We start from the raw sequence: 19,969 nt of genomic DNA, 5'->3' as shown, positions 1-19,969 counted from the left end.
TACAAGCACTCAGAACTAGATGTGGCCTGCAGGCTAAAGTTCGTCAACCACTGGTTTAACTGTCTATTTTGGAAGATGGACATTAGCTTTAAAGTGTTGAATAGATTTAGGGACAGTTTTTTATGTGTGTCCTTTCCTCTGACTCTGTAGTGTGGGGACCCTGCACTTGGCAGACAAGTGCCCGCCCTATCATTGAGTTGTATACCCAACCTCTCTCATCTCAGATGCCCTCAGATGGTACATGACTGACAGTGAATTATCAGTGGCTCTAAGTGTGTACATTTGGGGAGTGTCTGCTCTTACTGTAAATTCTTAGCTTTTTGTCTATGACTTCATTCACTAAGTTTATTGCCCCCTTCAATTATTTCAGTAAAAGTTGCATAAAAGCCATTTTCTATGATTCTGCCTACTTTCATTAGCCAAAATGCTTTTGTAAAAGAAAAAGAACTTTGAAATCCACTGAGAAATTTCAGTTTCACTGAATGAAGCCAGCATTATGTTGTTTACTTTTGCAGTCAGTATATTTGATGGGTCTCCTTTTAATGGAGAGTTTTTGTGTGAGTCAGTATCTTGTGGAGTCTAAACTAGCCTCAAACTTGCTATGTAGTATGACCTTAAAGTTCTCATCCTCCTGCCTCTGCTTCCTGAGTGCTAGGATTGCAGACATTCACCACCAGGCCTGGTTGATGCCATGCTGTGGGTCAAACCCAGGGCTTTATGCATCCTAGATAACCACTGAGCTACTCCCAGCCCCTAATGGACAGTTTCTCACAATTTTCCATTTCTAATGATTTCCAGTGTATTAAGAACTTAAGGAATGAAGAATACCTTTCTCTGCTTATTTTAATTTTGTGTGTGTGAAAATGTATTCATAGATTTTTGTACGATGATTACCAACCTCATACTTACTACTCTTTTTGGTGCTCAAGTCACCCCATCCTTGGCTAAAGGAGCTCCTTTTCGGTCTTGTCAGTATTTCATAGCTTCTTCTTTGATAAGCTTCAAGCTCCAGGTGAAAATGCTCCATGGCATAGTAATAAGCTTCTATATTAATATTTATTAAAATTTTGATAAAGAGCAACCAAGTAAAGCCTATTCATTGTCATAGTTTTTCAAGCTAAGGAGTCAAATAGGCCAAATTATTCATTTTATTCTGGATAACAATTACAAGAAAATTTTTTTACTATTAATTGACTTATTTGTACTGAGTACTAATTTTAGAATGGCAAAATGCAATTCAAAATTTTAACAGCAATAGATGATTTTTTAATCCCTTTAATTTTATAAATTCCCACAGCACATTTAAAATAAAATTAAAATTATTTTATAAAATACACAGACATACATTTTTAATAACTGTAGGTAGTCATGTAATTTTAACTATACTGCATGTTCTTGGAAAGGAAAATGGCTCTCCATACCCAATTAAGATTTTTAACATCAAGGCAATAGAATTATAATGGCTGCCAGCTTCCCCTGCCTGTCTTTATAGACCTTAAGGCCTTTCTCTCCCAATCAGCAGTGTGGAAAATGCTCTATGTATATTTCTACATTTATTACCATGCCTTCTATACATGGTGACTTCTAAGGGTTCTTCAGGCTCTGCATTCTTTCCCTTGCTCTTTATTCCATATGGACAGATTCTAACTAAATGAACAATCAAAAATACCAAGCCCCCTCTCTACTCAGAAGTACCTCTAGCAATGCTCCTGCCTTAGCCTTTTTTGTTTGTTTGGTAGGTTTTTTGACACAAGGTCTCTCTACATAGCCCTGGATGTCCTGGAACTCACTATATAGACCAGGCTGACCTTGAACCCAGAGATCCACCTGCCTCTGCCTCTGCCTCTGCCTCTACCTCCAGAGTTCTGGGATTATTGGCATTTACTCCTATCCCTGTCTCCTGGCTTAGCTTCTCAAGTGACTTGAGACATGTGACACCAAGTGTGGTAGACCCATACTGCATAACCTAAACAAAAAATTTAAATATTCTGCTTCATTGCAGGTAGTGATCACTTAGGTATAGTCTTAAGCAGGTTTGCTTTTTCCTGACTTCCATCAGTGACCATCCTGAACTCATCTCATTGGGAATTCAAATCCTTTCTCCCAGAAGGAAATTACCCCATTCTTTTAAATGAATCTCACTGTGTAAATGTGTTCCTGGTTCTTTAAACTATAGGAGCTGTGCTTGTTAGTCTTTATTGTCAACCTGACATGACCTAGAGTCATGTGAGATGAGTGAACCTCAGCTGAAGAATTGCCCGGGTCAAACTGGCCTGGGAGCATTTTCTCGATTCCTAATTGATGTAGGAGGGTCCAGCCCACTGTGACATCCCTAAGCAGGCAGCCCTGGGTTGTATAAAAAAGTCAGCTGAGCATGAGCCAGTGAGTGAGTCAGTAAGCAGTGTTCTCCCATATTTTCTGCTGCAGTTCCTGCCCTGACTTCCCTCAATGACAGTGACATGGAAGTGTAAAGCTGAAATAAACCTTTCCCTCTCCTAAGTTGTTTTTGCTAATGGTTTTCATCAAGCACTCTAGAACAGGCATACTTAAGCATTCAGTGAAATCATAGTGTGTGTGTGTGTGTGTGTGTGTGTGTGTGTGTGTGTGTGTGTGAAATGTAAGCATTCAGTCAAATAATTGTGTGTGAAATGTAAGCATTCAATCAAATAATAGTTGTGTGTGTGTGTGTGTGTGTGTGTGTGTGTGTGTGTGTTCAGTCCCTCCTCCTCCCACAGACCAACAATTGACTACAGCCTCCTCATGAAGCCATGACCTATCTATCACAGGCATTCTCCCACAATTTGAACCTGTGAAAATTTCTTCCATTTCCTGCCTGGTAATTATTCCCTCACTTCTATCATTTAGAAATGTTTGCAATTAATAATTTCTTCATATTAATATAGCCGATAAATGTTATAATTATAAATACCATGATTGTGAGTTTATAGATTTATTTACACAGGCAAGTTTAACAGTCAGTAGCAGTAAGGAACAAGACTCACATAAGTACAGTGGATTCAATAGCTACATCTCTTTTTTTAAAAAGATTTATTTATTGGTATTTTATGTGTATGAATATTTTGCCTACTTGTATTATATTTGCCACATGTGTGGCTGGTACCCAAAGAGATCAGAACAGGGGACAAATTCCCTGGAATTAGAGGTATGGACAATTGTGAACTGCCGTGTGGGTTCTGGGACTAGAACCTGGGTCCTCTACAAGAGCAGCAAGTGTTCTTAACCACTGAGCCACCTCTGTAGCCCCCAATAACTATTTCTTTTTTTTTTTTTTTTTGAGCTGAGGATTAAACCCAGGGCCTTGTGCTTGCCAGTCAAGCGCTCTACCACTGAGCTAAATCACCAACCAACTATGTCTTTTTAATGTGCTTGATCTTTATGTCAATTCAGAATTGTAGGATTGAAAATGAACATTGAAAAGAACAGCAGCTTGACTCTGCCATTCTTAGAGTATCGTTGTGACAAGTTTTAGGCCTCCTGAAGGTCTCTCGGCCAATGCAACAAACTGAATCAGACTGAATTAGAAAGCCCAGGTTTAATGAGTAAAGCATTCCTGGGCAATTCTCTGGCCCCTCGGAGAGGAGACAGGGACTTGAGACCGGAAGAACCACAAGTCTGTTTTCTGGGATGCTGCTTACATACCCTGTGGGAGTGGTCTTGAGCCTCTCTGGGAGTGGAGCTGTGTTTGGCAGGCTTTGAAGGGGCAGGTTTTGGGGAGGGGAGTTGAGGTGGATCTTCCACCAGACTCCTTCCAAATATTCCAGACTCTTTGGGTATAGGGTGCCAGGGGCTGAGGTGGAGCTCCCACCCAAATACATTGTAAATGACAACTGAGAATATTTTGCACAGATTTTGAAAGTATTATCTTTACCCAAACTGGTAAGAGCAGAGAAATAGCCCCAGAAGGACTTGTTGAAAGGATGATTACTTCTTCAGCACTGCACAGAGGATATCCCTCAGATGCCACAGGTGACTAGAAGTTCTGAGTGTGTGCTGGGTGCTTCCTTACATAACATAGCATGTCCTGTACCATAGCAAAAATAATAGGTCTTCTCTTTCACAGCTACATTCCTTTGTTAGTGTTGGTTCCACTAGACAAATCAGGCAGATAGCACAGGCCAATGTAAGCACTTCTTGATTTTTTATGTTATTTTATTTTTTTTGGCCTGTGCATTTACTCACAGTTTCACATCCTAAATTTTGCCTAGACCATAGCACTTAATCCCAGCTGCTTGAGAAGCAAGCCACAGTACTGAAAAAGATTCTTTGTACATACTTTATTTTTTGTTTTTTGTTTTGTTTTGTTTTGGTTTGGTTTGGTTTTTCGAGACAGGGTTTCTCTGTGTAGCTTTGCACCTTTCCTGGAACTCACTCTGTAGCCCAGGCTGGCCTCAAACTCACAGAGATCCACCTGGCTCTGTCTCCCGAGTGCTGGGATTAAAGACGTGCACCACCACCACCCAGCCATACTTTATTTTTTAACTCCAAAAAGTTGTAATAGAACCAATCAAAACATGTTTGACTCCTGTTTATTTAAAACACAATTTCAAAAGCATTTCTCAGCACTGTTTTTTCTAGTAGAAATCACTTAATTTTATCCCTTTGATTTTGGGCACTTTGAAGAAAAAAAAAAGACATTCTAAAGCAATAGATTTTTGTTTATTTGAATCCAGTATCTTTCAAAAGAAATAATTGATGGGTCTGATTCACAAGAAAATCATTGTAAAGGCAGGGGGTACTTTTGAGCATTCTAATAACATTTGTTTTGAGTTTATCTGCTTTGGAATAGGAATTAAGGAAAAGTTTCTCTGGGGCAATGTGGATGTATTAACTGCTGGAGTCTGGCCCAGTAAGCAAATTTGCACCCTGAGTGAGGAGCTCTGATTTTTTTTTTCTATTTTTTGCACTGAAACAAGGGCATGTAAATGTTGGGGTTGGGGGTGGGGCAAAGATAGCACGTGATGAGATAGCTGAAAGGTGGCAGCCCAGAGAGAGGCTCACCCTTGGGTCACAGGACCCAAAGCCTCTGGCAACCATATCAGGAAGGATATAGCACATCTGCAGGCACAGTGTGCTAACAACCATTCACTTCTAGAAACAGATCATGGAGGTCCCATGAACAGTAGTGTGTCCAAAAGCTTTAAAAAAAAAAAAAAGCAAGAAAAAATACATTGTCTTGAAGTGCCAAGTTCATTTTGTTCCAGGGACTGGGACATTTCATCATAAAAAAATGAAGTCAAAGGCAGAAATGAAGCAATGGCAATTCCTTTTTAGACAAAGCCTAAGCGTAATTCATGCAATCCATGTATTCTGTTCAGTTCTACTTCCAGCCTGTCGTTATTCCAGATGTTGAGTCCCAAGACAGCCTATGGTAGATGGCAAATAACTGACTACTCAAATACTCATAGAAATACAATAATTCTGGGATTGTTAGTGGTGTGTATCTTTTTTTACAGTCTTTTATTTAATTGGTAAAGGAATTCTGGTATCAAAATAATTTCATCTAGTAAAAAGTGTTGAGTAATGAAAATTTACTCTTTTGCTGAGTATACATACTTTAAAGCAACATCACTTTGATTCTAAATTTTCATGCAATTCTCATTAAAGCTTAAATGCATGAATCAGCAATCCTAAATAAATTAATAAATATGAAAAGTATTTATAAGAAACAACAATGTGAGCTTTCTGTTTGCTTAACAGGCATCTGCACCAATAACTTCACAATATACACATTAGCCTAAAATAATGACCCTGGTTCTGTTTAGCTGTGATTGAAATTTAGTGTTTATTTTTCCAGTTTACTGCAAGTAGGATAGATCTGATTGGCCTCTTTTGGGTTAGATATATGTGTTTAAAATAGGATCGCTTCTTTCTTTGTTTCTTTGAACTTCTAAAATCCAAGGCTCCCTATAAATTCTATTGACCAGATGATGGACCATGTGATCCAAAGCTTAGGTAATGTCAGTAATATTCAAAGAATTTTCCTTTCTTTTACAAAAACAACTCCAAAAAGTGCATTCTAATTATCTTGAGTTTTTCTTATAAATTTTATATTACTCACCCCATGCAAACACCCGTGGACCACAAAGCATGATGGCACACGCTTTCAGTCCCAGTGCTTGCAAGCCAGAGGGAGATGGATTTCTGAGTTCCAGGCCAGCCAGGGCCACATAGTAAGACCCTGTTTGAACCACAAAACATAAAGCAAAAACAAACAAAACACAAAAGTAAAATCTGTGGACAGATATGAACACAAATTATAACATAGAAAATATTCAAATACATATGTGCTTTGATTTTTAAAAATGCATGTTATAGAAGTCTTCATGATGAAAAATCTTATGAGGCTTATCTGTATACTGTTCCCTTAAAATAGCATTTTCTTTGCCAATGTGAGTAGCCAAAATATGGAAATACTAGAAGAAGCATCCTAATAGGAGAGTCATGCCCAGTTCACTGGGGTTTTACAAGCAATTAATTCATGAGTGTGTGTGTGCCTGGCACACTGCATGCCTGGCTTCTCTGGGTCATGACTCAACACTCAATGATTTCTGTCTCGTAGATGACACAGGTTGTCCCAGCAGCCAGTCGGTATCCCCTGTGAAGACTCCCTCAGACACAGGGCACAGTCCCATTGGCTTTTGCCCTGGAAGCGATGAAGACTTTACCAGGAAGAAATGCAGGATTGGAACGGTTGGTGAGGGAAGTGTCCAGTCAGCTCGTTATAAAAAGGAATCAAAGGGAGGTGTCATAAAGCCAGGTAAGTGCCCTTACTATTCATAGTTTTCAAAATTATTTCTTTCATTTTTGATATTATAATATAATAACAGCACACACACCCCTTTCCCTTCCCATACCCCAAACTCTCCCACAGACTCCTCTTTGCTCTTTTTCAAATTCATGGCTTCTTTTTTATTCATTAATTGTTGTTATATATATATATTTCAAAATACATAGATACAATCTGCTCAGTTTGTATAATATTTGTATGTATGTTTGCTGGGATGAGCATTTTGTTTTGGATAACAAATTGGTTTGCTCTTCCCTTAAGGGAGATATGGTGCAGGAAGAGAGATTTCCATTGGAAACCTCCCTATCAAGTCAGAACTGACTGTCAGGTACCCAGGACCCAGGAAAATTTTTAAAGGAGGTAGCATGTGGAGTGCTTAATACAATAGCTGCTAGTCATTAAATATAGTGGTATATCAGTCCATCATGGACAGGTTTTTGTTTGTTTGTTTTTTAAGAAAACAAGTTGGGCCTGGCAGTGGTGGTGCATGCCTTTAATCCCAGCACTTGGGAAGCAGAGACAGGTGGAGCTCTTGTAAGTTCAAGTTTGGAGCCAGCCTGGTTTACAGAGCTAGTTCCAGGATAGCTAGGGCTATATAGAGAAACCTTGTCTCAGAAAAAGAAGGAGGAGGAAGAAGAGGAGGAGGAGGAGGAGGAGGAGGAGGAGGAGGAGGAGGAGGAGGAGAAAAGGAAGAAGAAGAAGAAGAAGAAGAAGAAGAAGAAGAAGAAGAAGAAGAAGAAGAAGAAGAAGAAAAAGAACAACAACAAGAACAACAACAATCTGGAAATGTATAAGCTTGATGGTTTAACAGACATTTAAATTCTATAATCAATTCTAACCTGTATTATGAATAACTTATAAAACAAAAAGTGACAAAAGATGTGGAGAGAGATATTTATCTTGATGCCAATCTCTATAGCTAGGCATAATTATTAAATTAGCTAATATATATTTTTAGAGATTTAAAGGTTAACAAGCTTACATGTAGATGCATCTCTTCAATAATTACAGAATATTAGATGCTGTAAGATGACATGCAGATAGCTATTGCAAAGATGGAGAAGCCATGTGCTTAAAAGGGAAGGTAAATTCTCAGAACCTACAATATATGAAAAAATACATTTTATATCTCAAAAACATAAACAAATATAGTGTTAGAAGAAGTACTGGAATGACATAAGTCTTTAACACCCATGGTTATGCTATACACACACACACACATGCACACGCGCACACACACACACACACACACACACACGTGCACACGCACACACACACACACACACACACACACACGCACGCACTCACGCACGCACGCATGCATGTATGCACACACATGCACACAAAAGGGAGAGAGTGGATAGGTCTCCACCTTAGCTAACTTAATCAAGATAATCACTCACAGGCATGCCTAGCATCTCAGGTAATTCTATATCTCATCAAGTTAAGTCCTGAGATTCACCATCACAGAGACAGGATTCAAATATCCTAAGTCCATCTATTTAAATTGTATAATTTAGTTGCTTTTACTCCGTATAATGTTATGCAAACATCACCACTATCTTTATCCAAAAAATGTTTGATTACCACAAAGGGAAACCTTAAGTCATTTAGCAGCTCTCTGACTCCTTCCCTTCGCAGTTCCTGGCACCTGCTTTCTGTGGATTTGTATCTCCTCAGACATGAAGTCATACATCTGGCCTTTCATGTATGAGTTTTTCACTTAGAGTAATGTCTTCAGGACTCATCAGTGTAGCCTGTATTGGTATTTTATTCTTCTTAATGGCTGAATAATATTCCATCTTGTGGAAATTCTCATTTCAAAGTAACATTTTTAAGAAGCAGTTTCAGATTTTGAGAGAGTTCCAATGGCTTCCTTACCGCCACTCCCTCCAGGTTCCCCTCTGGTAAACACTTTGCCCTAGCATGCTAAGTCATTCTATTAGCTGGTCATTTCATAAGCTGATGGACATTTGGGCTGTGTCTATATTTTAACTATTGTGAATAATGGTGCCATGAATTTTTGTATACATGTTTCTGTGTGAACATGTTCTCAGCTCTTTCAGATATATAGTTAAGAATAAAAATGGTAGATCATGTGGTAACTCTATGCTAACTTTTGAATGAACTATGAGATTTGCTTCCAACATGACTGAACTATTTGACATTCCTGCTGGCAATATATGAGGGGTCTAGCAACTTTAGTATTATCTGTATTTAAAAACAGTAGTCTTTTTTTTTCTTTTTTGGCCTTGGTCTATCATGTGTCATTACAACAGAATACCTGACATGAGATATTTATTACTAATGGTTTGGGAGGCTAGGCAGTTCAAAGTGGAGAGTCTTCATCTTGCTTGGGCCTTCTGGCTGGATTGTATTATGATGGAGGGTGGTACATGCAGAAGTTGTATAGTATATCATCCCGGGCCTCTTTCATCTCTTTCTTATAGCCCAGAATAGGGTTGTTTATGTGCCTACAGTCCATAAAAAAATGATCATGTGCACAAAGTATCTGGTACTGTTTCATCATCTTCATGGATCTGGTTTACTGAGAAGTGTGAATCCTGATTTAATGACCCTTGCCCAAAAGTGACTCTGGAGACAAAACTTTTGTTGACTGCTTTTGATTGCATTGTTCATAGGCATAAATACCACCTAAGCAATTGTTTCTTGATCTTCATATTTGTGTTAAAGGACTCCTTCAATTTTCTGAGTCCACAAAAATTTCAAACATTGTCACTGAAAAAGTCCCTGACGGAGCCCAGTTCTTTCTAGTAAATTCCTTTTATGAGAAAAATCTGCATGGTGGCCAACAGAGTCTCTGAACTTGTGGCTGAATAAACCTGCTCATCTCTAGAATACAAAGAGAGGAAATGCAGGAAGCAAGGCCTTGAATGACTCTTACTATTTGTAGCATGCAGAGACAGTTGGTTAAAGCACCAGAAGGTCCTGCTCTCAGGCTAAAACCATCTGCTTCTCCATAGCCACCCCCCTCCCCCCAACCCTTTGCCAAAGCTGGACATCAGCCCTAGATGTATGTTCTATTTTTTTAAAAAGGCAATTCATTAAAACCAATACCAGTTTATTAAAATAGCAAGCAATTAGTGACTGTTACTTGGGGGCTCAGGGACTCCTTAAGATTAAGTAACCTAGGCCCATCTAATTTTAGGTCCATTGCTCTAGATTTGGGAATGTTGCTGTCCCTACCTCAGAAAGTAGTCATTGAAATGTCACTGACATAAAGAACTAATAATGGCTCCTAGGCTTTGAGATGTAGACCAAGCAGAGAAACATGCCAGGGGATGCAGGAAGGGCTTGGGAAGGTGAGCAGCAAATAAGCAAGCCTGCTCTTTGCCAACAGAATCCTGAGGTGCCCTCAGCAGGAAAATCCTTACTGCCAGGCAGAAGCTCCTTCTGGAAACTTCTGGGAGGCCATCTGTCATTTTGGCTTCCGTTGCTTACTAACTATGCAGATTTAATTAAAAGTTGTATCAAAGAGTGAAAGCAAAGCATTCCTATGGTGCTATTGGATGATGACGCTGCTTTCCCATTTTTCTTTTATTCCCATTTTGGCAAAACATTGGAGGATGCATCAGTGTTTGTCATGAGCTAAGTATCCATTGGCTCCTTCAGTAGGCAATGGACTGTGTTCTTTGTACAATGAGTTCAGTGTGAGGGGAGCATGAAGGTGATGAGCAAGTGTGACCCCATTTTGAGAGAGTTTGTAATTCAAGGCAGAGCACAGTATGATAAATCTGGGTGATAACACAGATCAAAAGGAAAGGAATGGAGGCCTTCCTCCTTTCTGAGGAATCAGGTGATTGCAGCCCTACACACACACACACACACACACACACACACACACACACACACACACTATCGAGTGTATGCAGTGTGTGCTGTCAGGATTTAAAACCACTCAGAAGTACAAGCCCTAACTGGTTTGCTGCAAGTCCATTAAAATATCCCAGAGCTGCTTGTAGTTGCTGGTTCATTACTTGGAGAATATCTTAACCCTGGAAAGAAAAGGATCCACTGTCATTATTTTACAAACTGGGGTACTAAAACGTTTGTCCGCAGATTGGCTAGAAAGGTGTATGGGGGTGGTGCACAATTATACAGCTTAAACACATCATCAGAGGAAAAACTACTAGAGGCAGTTGAAGGGCTAAGTACATAGTGAGTGGTTAGGGTCACAGTAATGGGAAAGAAATCTCCTTAGGAGCTGAAATGTTGAAATCTGCATTTGAAAGATGCCACTGTATCTCCTTAGCCTGTCATCAGATAGCAGCAGCTATTGAAATTAGAGACCTGGATGGCTGAACTATAATAACCTCAAAACAATGGCCTGTGATTGGTTACCTCTAGAAAAAAAAAAGTTTTCCTGCATCCAAGAGGCATTTGCTAGAAAACTCAGAAGGTACCATCTGGGTTAGAGATTCGGCAGCCCTGGTTCCCTTAATAGAGCCCTTTGCCCAGTTCAGTCCAGATGTGTTCCTGTTGTTTCTACTTCTGTGAGCTGAAATAACAGCTTGGCCACTTACCTGAATCCACTCTTCTAAACCTCAGCTGCCAGAGCACCAGCCTCAGGCCTGGGAGTTGGCATGCTAGGTGTAGGGCTTCCTGGTGCCACCTGGAATTGGAATCCCTTTCACTATGTAGCCCAGGTGGAATAGCAATCCTTTTGCCTTAGCCTCCCAAGTGCTGAGACTCTAAGCATTAGCTACCACATGGGGTTTATAACAGCCATCTTTTTAATAGATTTTTTCCCATGCAGTATAATATGATTACAGTTCCCTCCCCTGACTCCTCCCAGATCCTTACCACCTGCCCTCCCATCCAAATCTACACCCTTTCTCCCTTTCATTAGAAAACAAACAGGCATCTAGAAAATACTAGTAAAATAAAATAAGATAAAATAAAAACATACAAACTGGAATAGGACAAAATGAACAAGCAAAGCAGCCGAAAAAAATGCACAAGAACCACAGTAGAGATGCAGAGATACACACATTTGCACATACAGAAATCCCATAAAAATACAAAACCAACTGAAAATGAAAATATAGACACAAAAAACCTATAAAACAAATAAAACAAAAGAAAAACAACAAGCCCCCTCTCCCGAGAAAACATTATGAGTCAAAGAACCTCCAAAAATGCCATTGAGTTAATTTTGCAATGGACATCTACTGCTGGACTTGGGGGCCGGCTCTTAAGAGTAATTCGTATACCCAATGAGGCTCTGTTGTAGAAAACGATTTGTCCTTTGTGAGAAGTTATCAGTTGATAATAGCTTCTGGGTTAGGGATGGGGGCATGTGTCCAGTTCCCCTCTCGGTGTTGGGACCTCATCTGGCTTAGACCTGTAAAGGCCTTATGCATGCTGCCACAGTCTTTCTGAGTTTATATGTGCTTTGTTCCTGCTGTGTTTAGAAGTGTTTGTTTCCTTGGAGTCTTCCATCCCTTCTGGCTCTGAGGGGAGGGATTTGATGAAGACATCTCATTTAGGACTAAGTATTACAAGGTCTCTCATTCTCTCCATAATGCCCTATTGAAGATCTCTGTATTTGTTCCAATCTACTGCAGGCAGGAGCTTTTTTTCCCTTCCTTATTGAAATTGTTTATTCATTTTACATACCAACCACAAATGCCCCTCTCATTCTTCCTCCCACTCCCACCCCAGTCTTCTCCCCCAACCTCCCATCCATTCCATCCTCCAAAAAGGTAAGGCCTCCCATGGACAGTCAGCAAAGCCTGGTACATTCAGTTGAGGCAGGTCCAAGACCCTCCTCAGCAGAAGCTTTTCTGATGATGGCTGAGCAAGAAAATGATCTGTTAGTATAGCAGAATGTTCTTAGGATCATTCTGTTGCTATGCTCCTTTAGCAGAAGAGTTGGATTTGGTTTTCCTCTAGGTTCTTGGCCTATCTAAGTCTCAGGGTCTTGGCAACTCAAGCAGTGTAAAGGAGAAGCTCCATTTCATGGAGCGGGCCTTATAGTCAATCAGATAGTGGTTGGTTACACCCACAAGTTTTATGCCACTATTGCATCAGCATATCTTACAGGCAGGTCACCATTGTATATTGAAAGTTTTGTAGCTGGGTTGCTATTTGCATTTTTCCTTTGTTGGTCTGCAGAGTACCTTCTAGTACTGTGAACACTAGTCAGTATGCGTGAAGGCTCTAGGTAGGCACCAGCTCAACTCTCTGTGTTCTTTGATGTGGAGTTAATTTTTTCACATGTGTTCTTTGATGTGGAGTTAATTTTCCCACATCTTGTCAGCCATAAGCAAAAGACTCCAGGAGCAAGGTACAGCCTCAAGAAGTATAGACTGCAATCTGTTTCTGATATGGAAATAGGTAGATTGGAATATTTGAAAGGATATATTAGATTTACTTTGGGGCTTGGATAGCATTCTGAAATAAGGTTGAATATCAGCAAAGGCAGTAGTAAGAAAAGCTGAGACTTTTACTCAGCACTCACTCACTGTCTTTCGCAAATGCCCAAGCTCATAACTCATTCAATTCTAACTTCAGTACAAAAACAAAACAAAAACAAACAAACAAAAAAAACCCAGATGTCATTATCCTACATTTTGCAATTAGGGACACTAAGATACAAACATGTTTTGTAACTCATCTCATGAATAGATTTTTAGTGAGGCACCTATGCTTCTTACTTTTAACTATTACAAGAGTTCTAAAGTCTGCCTCCAAAAATGTAATTTCAAATAGAGTAGAGAAGTGTGACAATTAGGAAAGATGTATTAGTATAAGATATGAATTTTTTTTTGCTATTTTTAAATCCTTAAAAATTCTTATTATTTTACATCACCTAATATAGTCATGAATAGATGGCGCTGACTGTGGCCGATAACAGTGTAGCATCAGTTACATTCATAAGATTGAAGGTAAGCTTTTTTGAGGCAGACCAGTGAAATAAATCATGAAAACAGGATGTATACATCAAAGGGATGTTAAGGTACAGTTATTTCCACTTAATCATGAGTGAAGCCATTCTTTGCAAAATTTGTTACTATGAATGGACACATACCACAGACAGACACACACACACACACACACACACAAAGAAACAGAGATATACACAGAGAGACTATAAAGATATATACAGACAGACAGACAGAGAATATGAATGTGAGAATAGTTGGTGATGGAATTTAGAGTGTTGCATTTGCTAGATGGCCTAGTTAGTTTATACCGCCAACTTAACATGGCCTAATGTCATCTGGGAAGAGGGAACCTCAATTAAATAATTGCCTGGATCAGATTGGCCTGTGTCAATGTCTGTGAGAGATTGTCTTGATTCATGACTGGTATGGGAAGGTGGACACAACCAGCTGTGGATAATACCATCCAGGTAGTTTTGGGATAGATAAGAAAGTTAGTTCCCCATGAACCAGAGAGCGAGCCAGCAAGCAACATTCCTCCATGGTTTCTGCTCCAGGTCCTTGCTCTGACTTCCATAGAGGATAGACTGCTACCTAGAATTATAAGCAATCCTTTCCTCTCACTAAGTTGCTTTTGGTCAAGTGTTTTACCATAGCGAGAGAGTGAAGCTGGAACATTAGACAGGAGCTCTGCTTAATTTCCTAGATTCTTGAATGATGATCATTACTTTGTCCAAGAGAGCATTTGAAGTTATTGTAAATGGGACTCTGAAGTTCTCATGCTGAGAGAATATGTATACAGCATACAGCAAATAACGCTTTGTGGTGGACAGTTTCATAGACTATCCCAGCAGGACCAAAAGAGCAGCATCAAGCATGAACATAATGAGCGTACTTAAGTGTTTATCTCTGTGGCTGGTTTACATATTTACTCTCACATCTTTCTCCCATCTGTGCCTCTGATGACGTACTCAATCAAAATAATGGTGCCAAATGGGCCTTAATGGGCTTCCCCTAAGAATTAGTAAATCATAATCCTCTTCTCAAAGGCAACTGCTGTCCAAATCCCAGTCTCCTGGGATTTATTGCATGGCTGGTGTTCTCAGCCACTGAGTTGGGGGTCTGCCAGATGCTCACTAGTTACTCTAATGTGTTGAGGATGCCACACAGGTCTCTCATACTTGGTGGGAGACTACACCCACCATTGAGCACGCTCATTGGTCCTCAGCATGACAGACATAAACCCGGAAACGTCTTTCATGTGCAAAGTTAACAAACAAGAGCTATACAGATGAATGCTTTAAGTTGGACTTTGTATTTCCTCCATGCAGGAGAAAGTTACTGAAAACTGTCTGCAAAGGAGAGAGCTTACTTGAAGGGATCCTGTACTTACCTGCTTGGTAAAAATACATGGTTGTGATTGATTGGAGCCAGTGCCACATCCTGAGGAAACAAGAGAGGAGGGTCATGTATTGGCCAGGGTTCTCCAAAGGAGCACCCTGATAGAATGAGCTAATTTATATATACAAATATACATTAAAGGGGATTTATTTGAGCGGCTTACAGGCTGTGATCTGAATAGTCCAATGGCTGTCTCCTGACAGAAAGGCTGAAGATCCAGTAGTTGTTTATTCCATAAAACTTGATGTCTCAGCAGTCCCAGTCTGGTGCTGGAGTCCCAGGGAAGTCCTAGAGAGCTGTTAGTCTTCTATCTATGTTGGAATCCTGAAGAAGTAATTTCTAACACCAGTGAATGAATATCTCAGGATAGATGAGCTTGCCAGCAAGAGTGAGAGCAAACAGGGAAGCAGTGAAGATTTGCTTCTTCATCTGCTTTTATGTGGGTTGCCACCAGGAGGTGGCCCACATTTAGGATGGATAGGACAAAACTTTTATCCAGGTGTAGGATAGGTGTACTGCCTCAAATAACCCAACCAAGAAAATTCCATCACAAGTGTGTCCAGCTACTTGCATTTTAATCAATTATAAATGTAGTCAAGTTGACAACCAAGTCTAGCCACCACAGGACACATTCCCTAAAACCCACAGAGAAGGAGTTTGGAGGCTCCATGTGAAAAAAATTGTGAACTTGGGTAGGGGAACCACTGAAAAAAGTTTATTGTTTTCTTCAAAAATGCATTTGTAGGATAGCATTTGGTTGTGCTTCTGCAGTGCTTTACAAAAATGTATGTATTAAACAACATAGTCTCTTTCCTTGGGTAATTCAAGTAGTAAAATTCTCCTACCAAATGACCTGGATCTGGGAGCTTGTAAAGGGCATGAGTGAATAAGTCACATGGCCCCAAACAGGGATTAGCTTCTAAAACATGGCTGTGAGGCATCTGAGAGAACATTTGTAGCATTGCATAGTTTAGAGGGAGGAGATCCTCAGTTTACCATGTGATTAAAAGGTTTGGGCTAAACCTAGGTTTGCCTTCTGGGTATACATTCATTAGCTTATTCATTAATCCCGTATACATATATGAAGTGTTTTCAATGTATTGAACGTGTTCTCATTCATGAGTAGAGAAGGGGAAAATGAGTGTGGCCTCTGTTCTCATGTCACCCACTTTAAATGTGGGGATGTGGCTGATGCATAAGCACATATGAGATAAATCTGGGGAGTGAGAAGAAAGCAAAGTGTGGGTAGTCACCAGGAAGGACGGGGAGATGTCTTGAGACGAAGAACGTAGCCTGTTCCTCCCAGCTTAGGAATTGCACAGTAGTTGACAGAGTGGTGAGTCAGAAGGGGAAGAGTGGAGCAGATGAAGTCTGTGTTGTCAGAGTAAGGGGAAGCCATTTCAGAAGAGAGGAGATGTAGTTTGATTTATGTGTTTGAGACCCCACATGTAACTCATGGAGCCTCAATTGTCCAGGAGTGAAACTGAACAGGATATAAAATTCAGATGGCTTAGCCTAGGATTTGGATAAAGTAAACAGACGGAGCATATATGACTTAGCACAAGGCTCCCATTTTCTTAATAGCATTATTTCATTTGCCAACTCAAGTGAGTTTCAGATATATGAAATCATAAATAACAAGTACTTTTGAATTTATTGTTTCAATTAAAAGTATTGATGATGTCTTATTGATTTAGAGATGAGGTTTTATATATAACATATCATATATAAACATATAATTTTTAAAGCAGGGTCTCACTATGTACCCTTGGCTGACCTGCAACTTTGTATGTAGACTAGCTAGGCTTGACCTCATAGAGGTCTGCCTGCTTCTGCCTCACAGGTGCTGGGATTCCAAGTGTGTCCTACCATGCACAACTGTTGTATTTTATTTAAAACTTTTATTCAGTTTCTTTCATCTCTTGAGCCACTTTCTAATTCATCTAAGGTTTTCAATCAAGTCATCTTTACTCCAGCCTAATTTCTTTGTTAGAACAATTTTGACCCCATGTCTTGTATGCTCACTGGTTGTTTTTATAAGCCTACATTTATTATGAGGCTATAGGTTTTTAGTAGACCTAAATATAGTGATTAAACAAACACTGGTATTTCTTTGTCTTTTACAGAATAACATGTGGGTGTTTGGGTGATCTAGGCTGACCAACACTCAGGCTGTTTTAACAACTATCTTCTCCTTGAGTGGCCATATTGCCTGCTATGTTCCAGGCAGAAGGAAGGGGCAAAGGGAGCTTGAAGGCACCTGGCCATCTAAGGTCAGAATAAAGAAATGGCACGTGCCATTTCTAATTATATCCCAGGACAGCTTAGTCACATGGACACCTGTTGTCATAGAAGAAGGGACCGCAGAGATGGACATTAGTAAATGGCCAACAAGTTGTCCCAGTGGTCGCTACATAGCAGAAGAACAGCTGGCTTTTCTGTTACCCTGTAGGTATCTGAGTGCTTTTCACTACCAAGAGCTATTCAGTGCCCTAGAGCACATAGCAAGAGTTACATGATCTCTACAACCAATCACTGATGGTATTGCTATCCAGGAGATACTAAGGAGGGTATCATTCCTTAGGAATAATTAGAAAATGGGTTGTTGTTGCTGTTGGTGTTTTTGCCTAAACATGAGCTGAACAAGAACAACAAAAACAGGCATGCCAAAGTAGATGGGGGAAAGACTACAAGGCCTCAACTTTGTACAAAGAATTGCAGGCAACTAAGGAACACTGAGGAGAGTAGGAGAGATAGTCACCCCAGGGAAGAGCACACAAACCGGCTATTCAAACTAAATGCTTGTCTCGGAGAACATACATACAAGTAACATTATACAGACCAAGCAGGTTACATTTAGGAACACACACACACACACACACACACACACACACACACACACACACACACACACATAAATTAATGAAAAAAAAAGAAACTATAGATTTGAAAAAACAAAAAGTGGTATGTGGAAGGATTTGAACAAGGAAAGGAAGAAAGAAATGTGATTATATTATAACCTATAATTAAAGAAAGAAAGTGAGTTTTTACCACTTAATATCTAAGATTCTCATTTGAAGAAATCCCATCAGATGAGCTCTAAAAGCAGCCGAGTCAGCACAGATTTGGGCCATTTCAGACTGACATGTGGCTTCCAAATGGCATTTTCTGTTCAAAGAAGGTAATTATGAGAAGCCTACAATAAGAGGCTTGGGGAAGGCTCAACATAAAGAGATTCCTTCTTCTCTGAGAGGTAATTGTGGAAGGAGGTACTCAACTTATATTTAGACATTGAAGGAGGGTGATCTAGGTCACCCTTGAGTAAGTGGGGGAGAGTTGGCAGAAGGGAGAATATAATGTCAAGAAATTTTTTCTATTTTTTCTCAGTTGCATGGGGAAATAATTCCTACTTAGTTTTTTCTAGTGCTATGGGGGTCATGAAGGATGTGAGGCATGTAGCAGAGCATACCCAGTGCCTTAGTCCTGCATGGCACTAGGAAGAGAGTATACACAGCCTCCATCTTTGCTATCATCGGTGTCAGCATTAGACAGGATGCTCTATCATAGCAGAAAGCCTTCATCTGTCAAACAGTATTTGCTCAGTGGATGATCAGTTTCAATGTGATCCAAAAACGGGAGGAGTTTACAAATGACAAAACGTCCAGGCATTTGAATACCACCCCCTCCTTCCATTGGGCCTCTGTTGTCTCTATTGTCTTGTTGGTATGAATCATCTTGATTTGAGGGAGCACATTGATGGAAGTGACTATTTTGAGAAAGCTCTTGTTTAGAAAGACTGTTCCTACAGTCTTTTCCTTCTTCTCAGAACAACAGAACTCCCCAGCTCTTCTCTGCCTGGCAGCATGGTGAAGTGACCTGCATAACTTAAAGAGCTCTAATTCATGAAGTGCCTGAGCTTTTCCCTCAGAATGTCACATGCTTGCCATTGAATTTAGAGCTCCGTGGATGTTCAGTGTCATGTCTTGCTTACTCATTGGGGCATTACAATCAGAATGTGTAAAATGGCTATGTGCTTTGTCCCAGTATTGCCAACGGATTAGCCATGACTGTCGTGCAAGCATTTGCTTCCATTTGACAATTTGGTATTTCTGCAAATGCTTTGTGTCCATTCACAAGGGCAATGCTTTCATTTGAAATGCTGCAGTCACCAGGGAAAAGGCCCAGTGCTCTTCACTGATAGGCCAGCTCTCCCTCTGCCTCCTGTTGCTATGGTGCCCAGCAGAGTAACTTCCTTGCCCTGCACATGTAGGAGGCTCCGTCTCCATGGATACCCCACTCTGAGACTGTACTCTACTGAGAGATGAGCTGCACACAGTGCATTTGTGCAAAAGACATACTCCAGCCTGTGGAGGGAGGCTGTTTGCAGTGTTTGCCATGAAAGTCTATGGAGCTTACTTTCTTAGTAAGTAGTGTTAGTCACAGTAAGTAAATGATTATATTGGATCACAGTGCATATGCTGTGTGTGTGTGTGTGTGTGTGTGTGTGTGTGTAAGTTATAATAGGGTAAAAATATATAGTTAAAACAAATGTCAATTCTGCCATGTAGGCCATTTAGATATTCTGAATGCAGGGACGTTATCTAAAGTTATTATTCTTTCTTTAATGCCTACATATGTTGTTTCAAATACCTCAGTCTTTTATGAGTCTGTGCATGTGAACTAATGCCAAAAATAAGTTTAAAATGACTCTGGATGGCTAGCTATATTTTGACATGTTCTCCTCATTCTGAGCATTGCATGCACATTTATAAATACTGAATGTAGCACAACCAGTGCCTGGGCTAGGGGAATAGACAAGCATGGCCACAATTAACACTAATTGCCACCTTAC

At 40.0% G+C, this 19,969-nt stretch overlaps 1 protein-coding gene across 7 annotated transcripts in view; it reads left to right on the top strand.

Annotated features, from left to right (window-relative positions):
* Window positions 1-19,969, top strand: part of Sybu (syntabulin) — a 109,503-nt gene that overhangs the window by 57,396 nt on the left and 32,138 nt on the right. For 6 of the 7 annotated variants that reach the window (XM_036208614.1, XM_036208618.1, XM_036208613.1 and 3 more), the window contains one exon: window positions 6,581-6,778. In XM_036208614.1, the coding sequence (XP_036064507.1) occupies window positions 6,581-6,778 (198 nt within the window). Of the gene's footprint in view, window positions 1-6,580; window positions 6,779-19,411; window positions 19,541-19,969 lie in introns of those variants that run through there. The other variant, XM_036208619.1, reaches the window with a different exon arrangement.

This window comes from Onychomys torridus, chromosome 16 (assembly GCF_903995425.1).
Source record: "Onychomys torridus chromosome 16, mOncTor1.1, whole genome shotgun sequence".
NCBI classification, from domain to species: Eukaryota; Metazoa; Chordata; class Mammalia; order Rodentia; family Cricetidae; genus Onychomys; species Onychomys torridus.
This window is presented reverse-complemented; position numbering and strand designations above follow the sequence as displayed.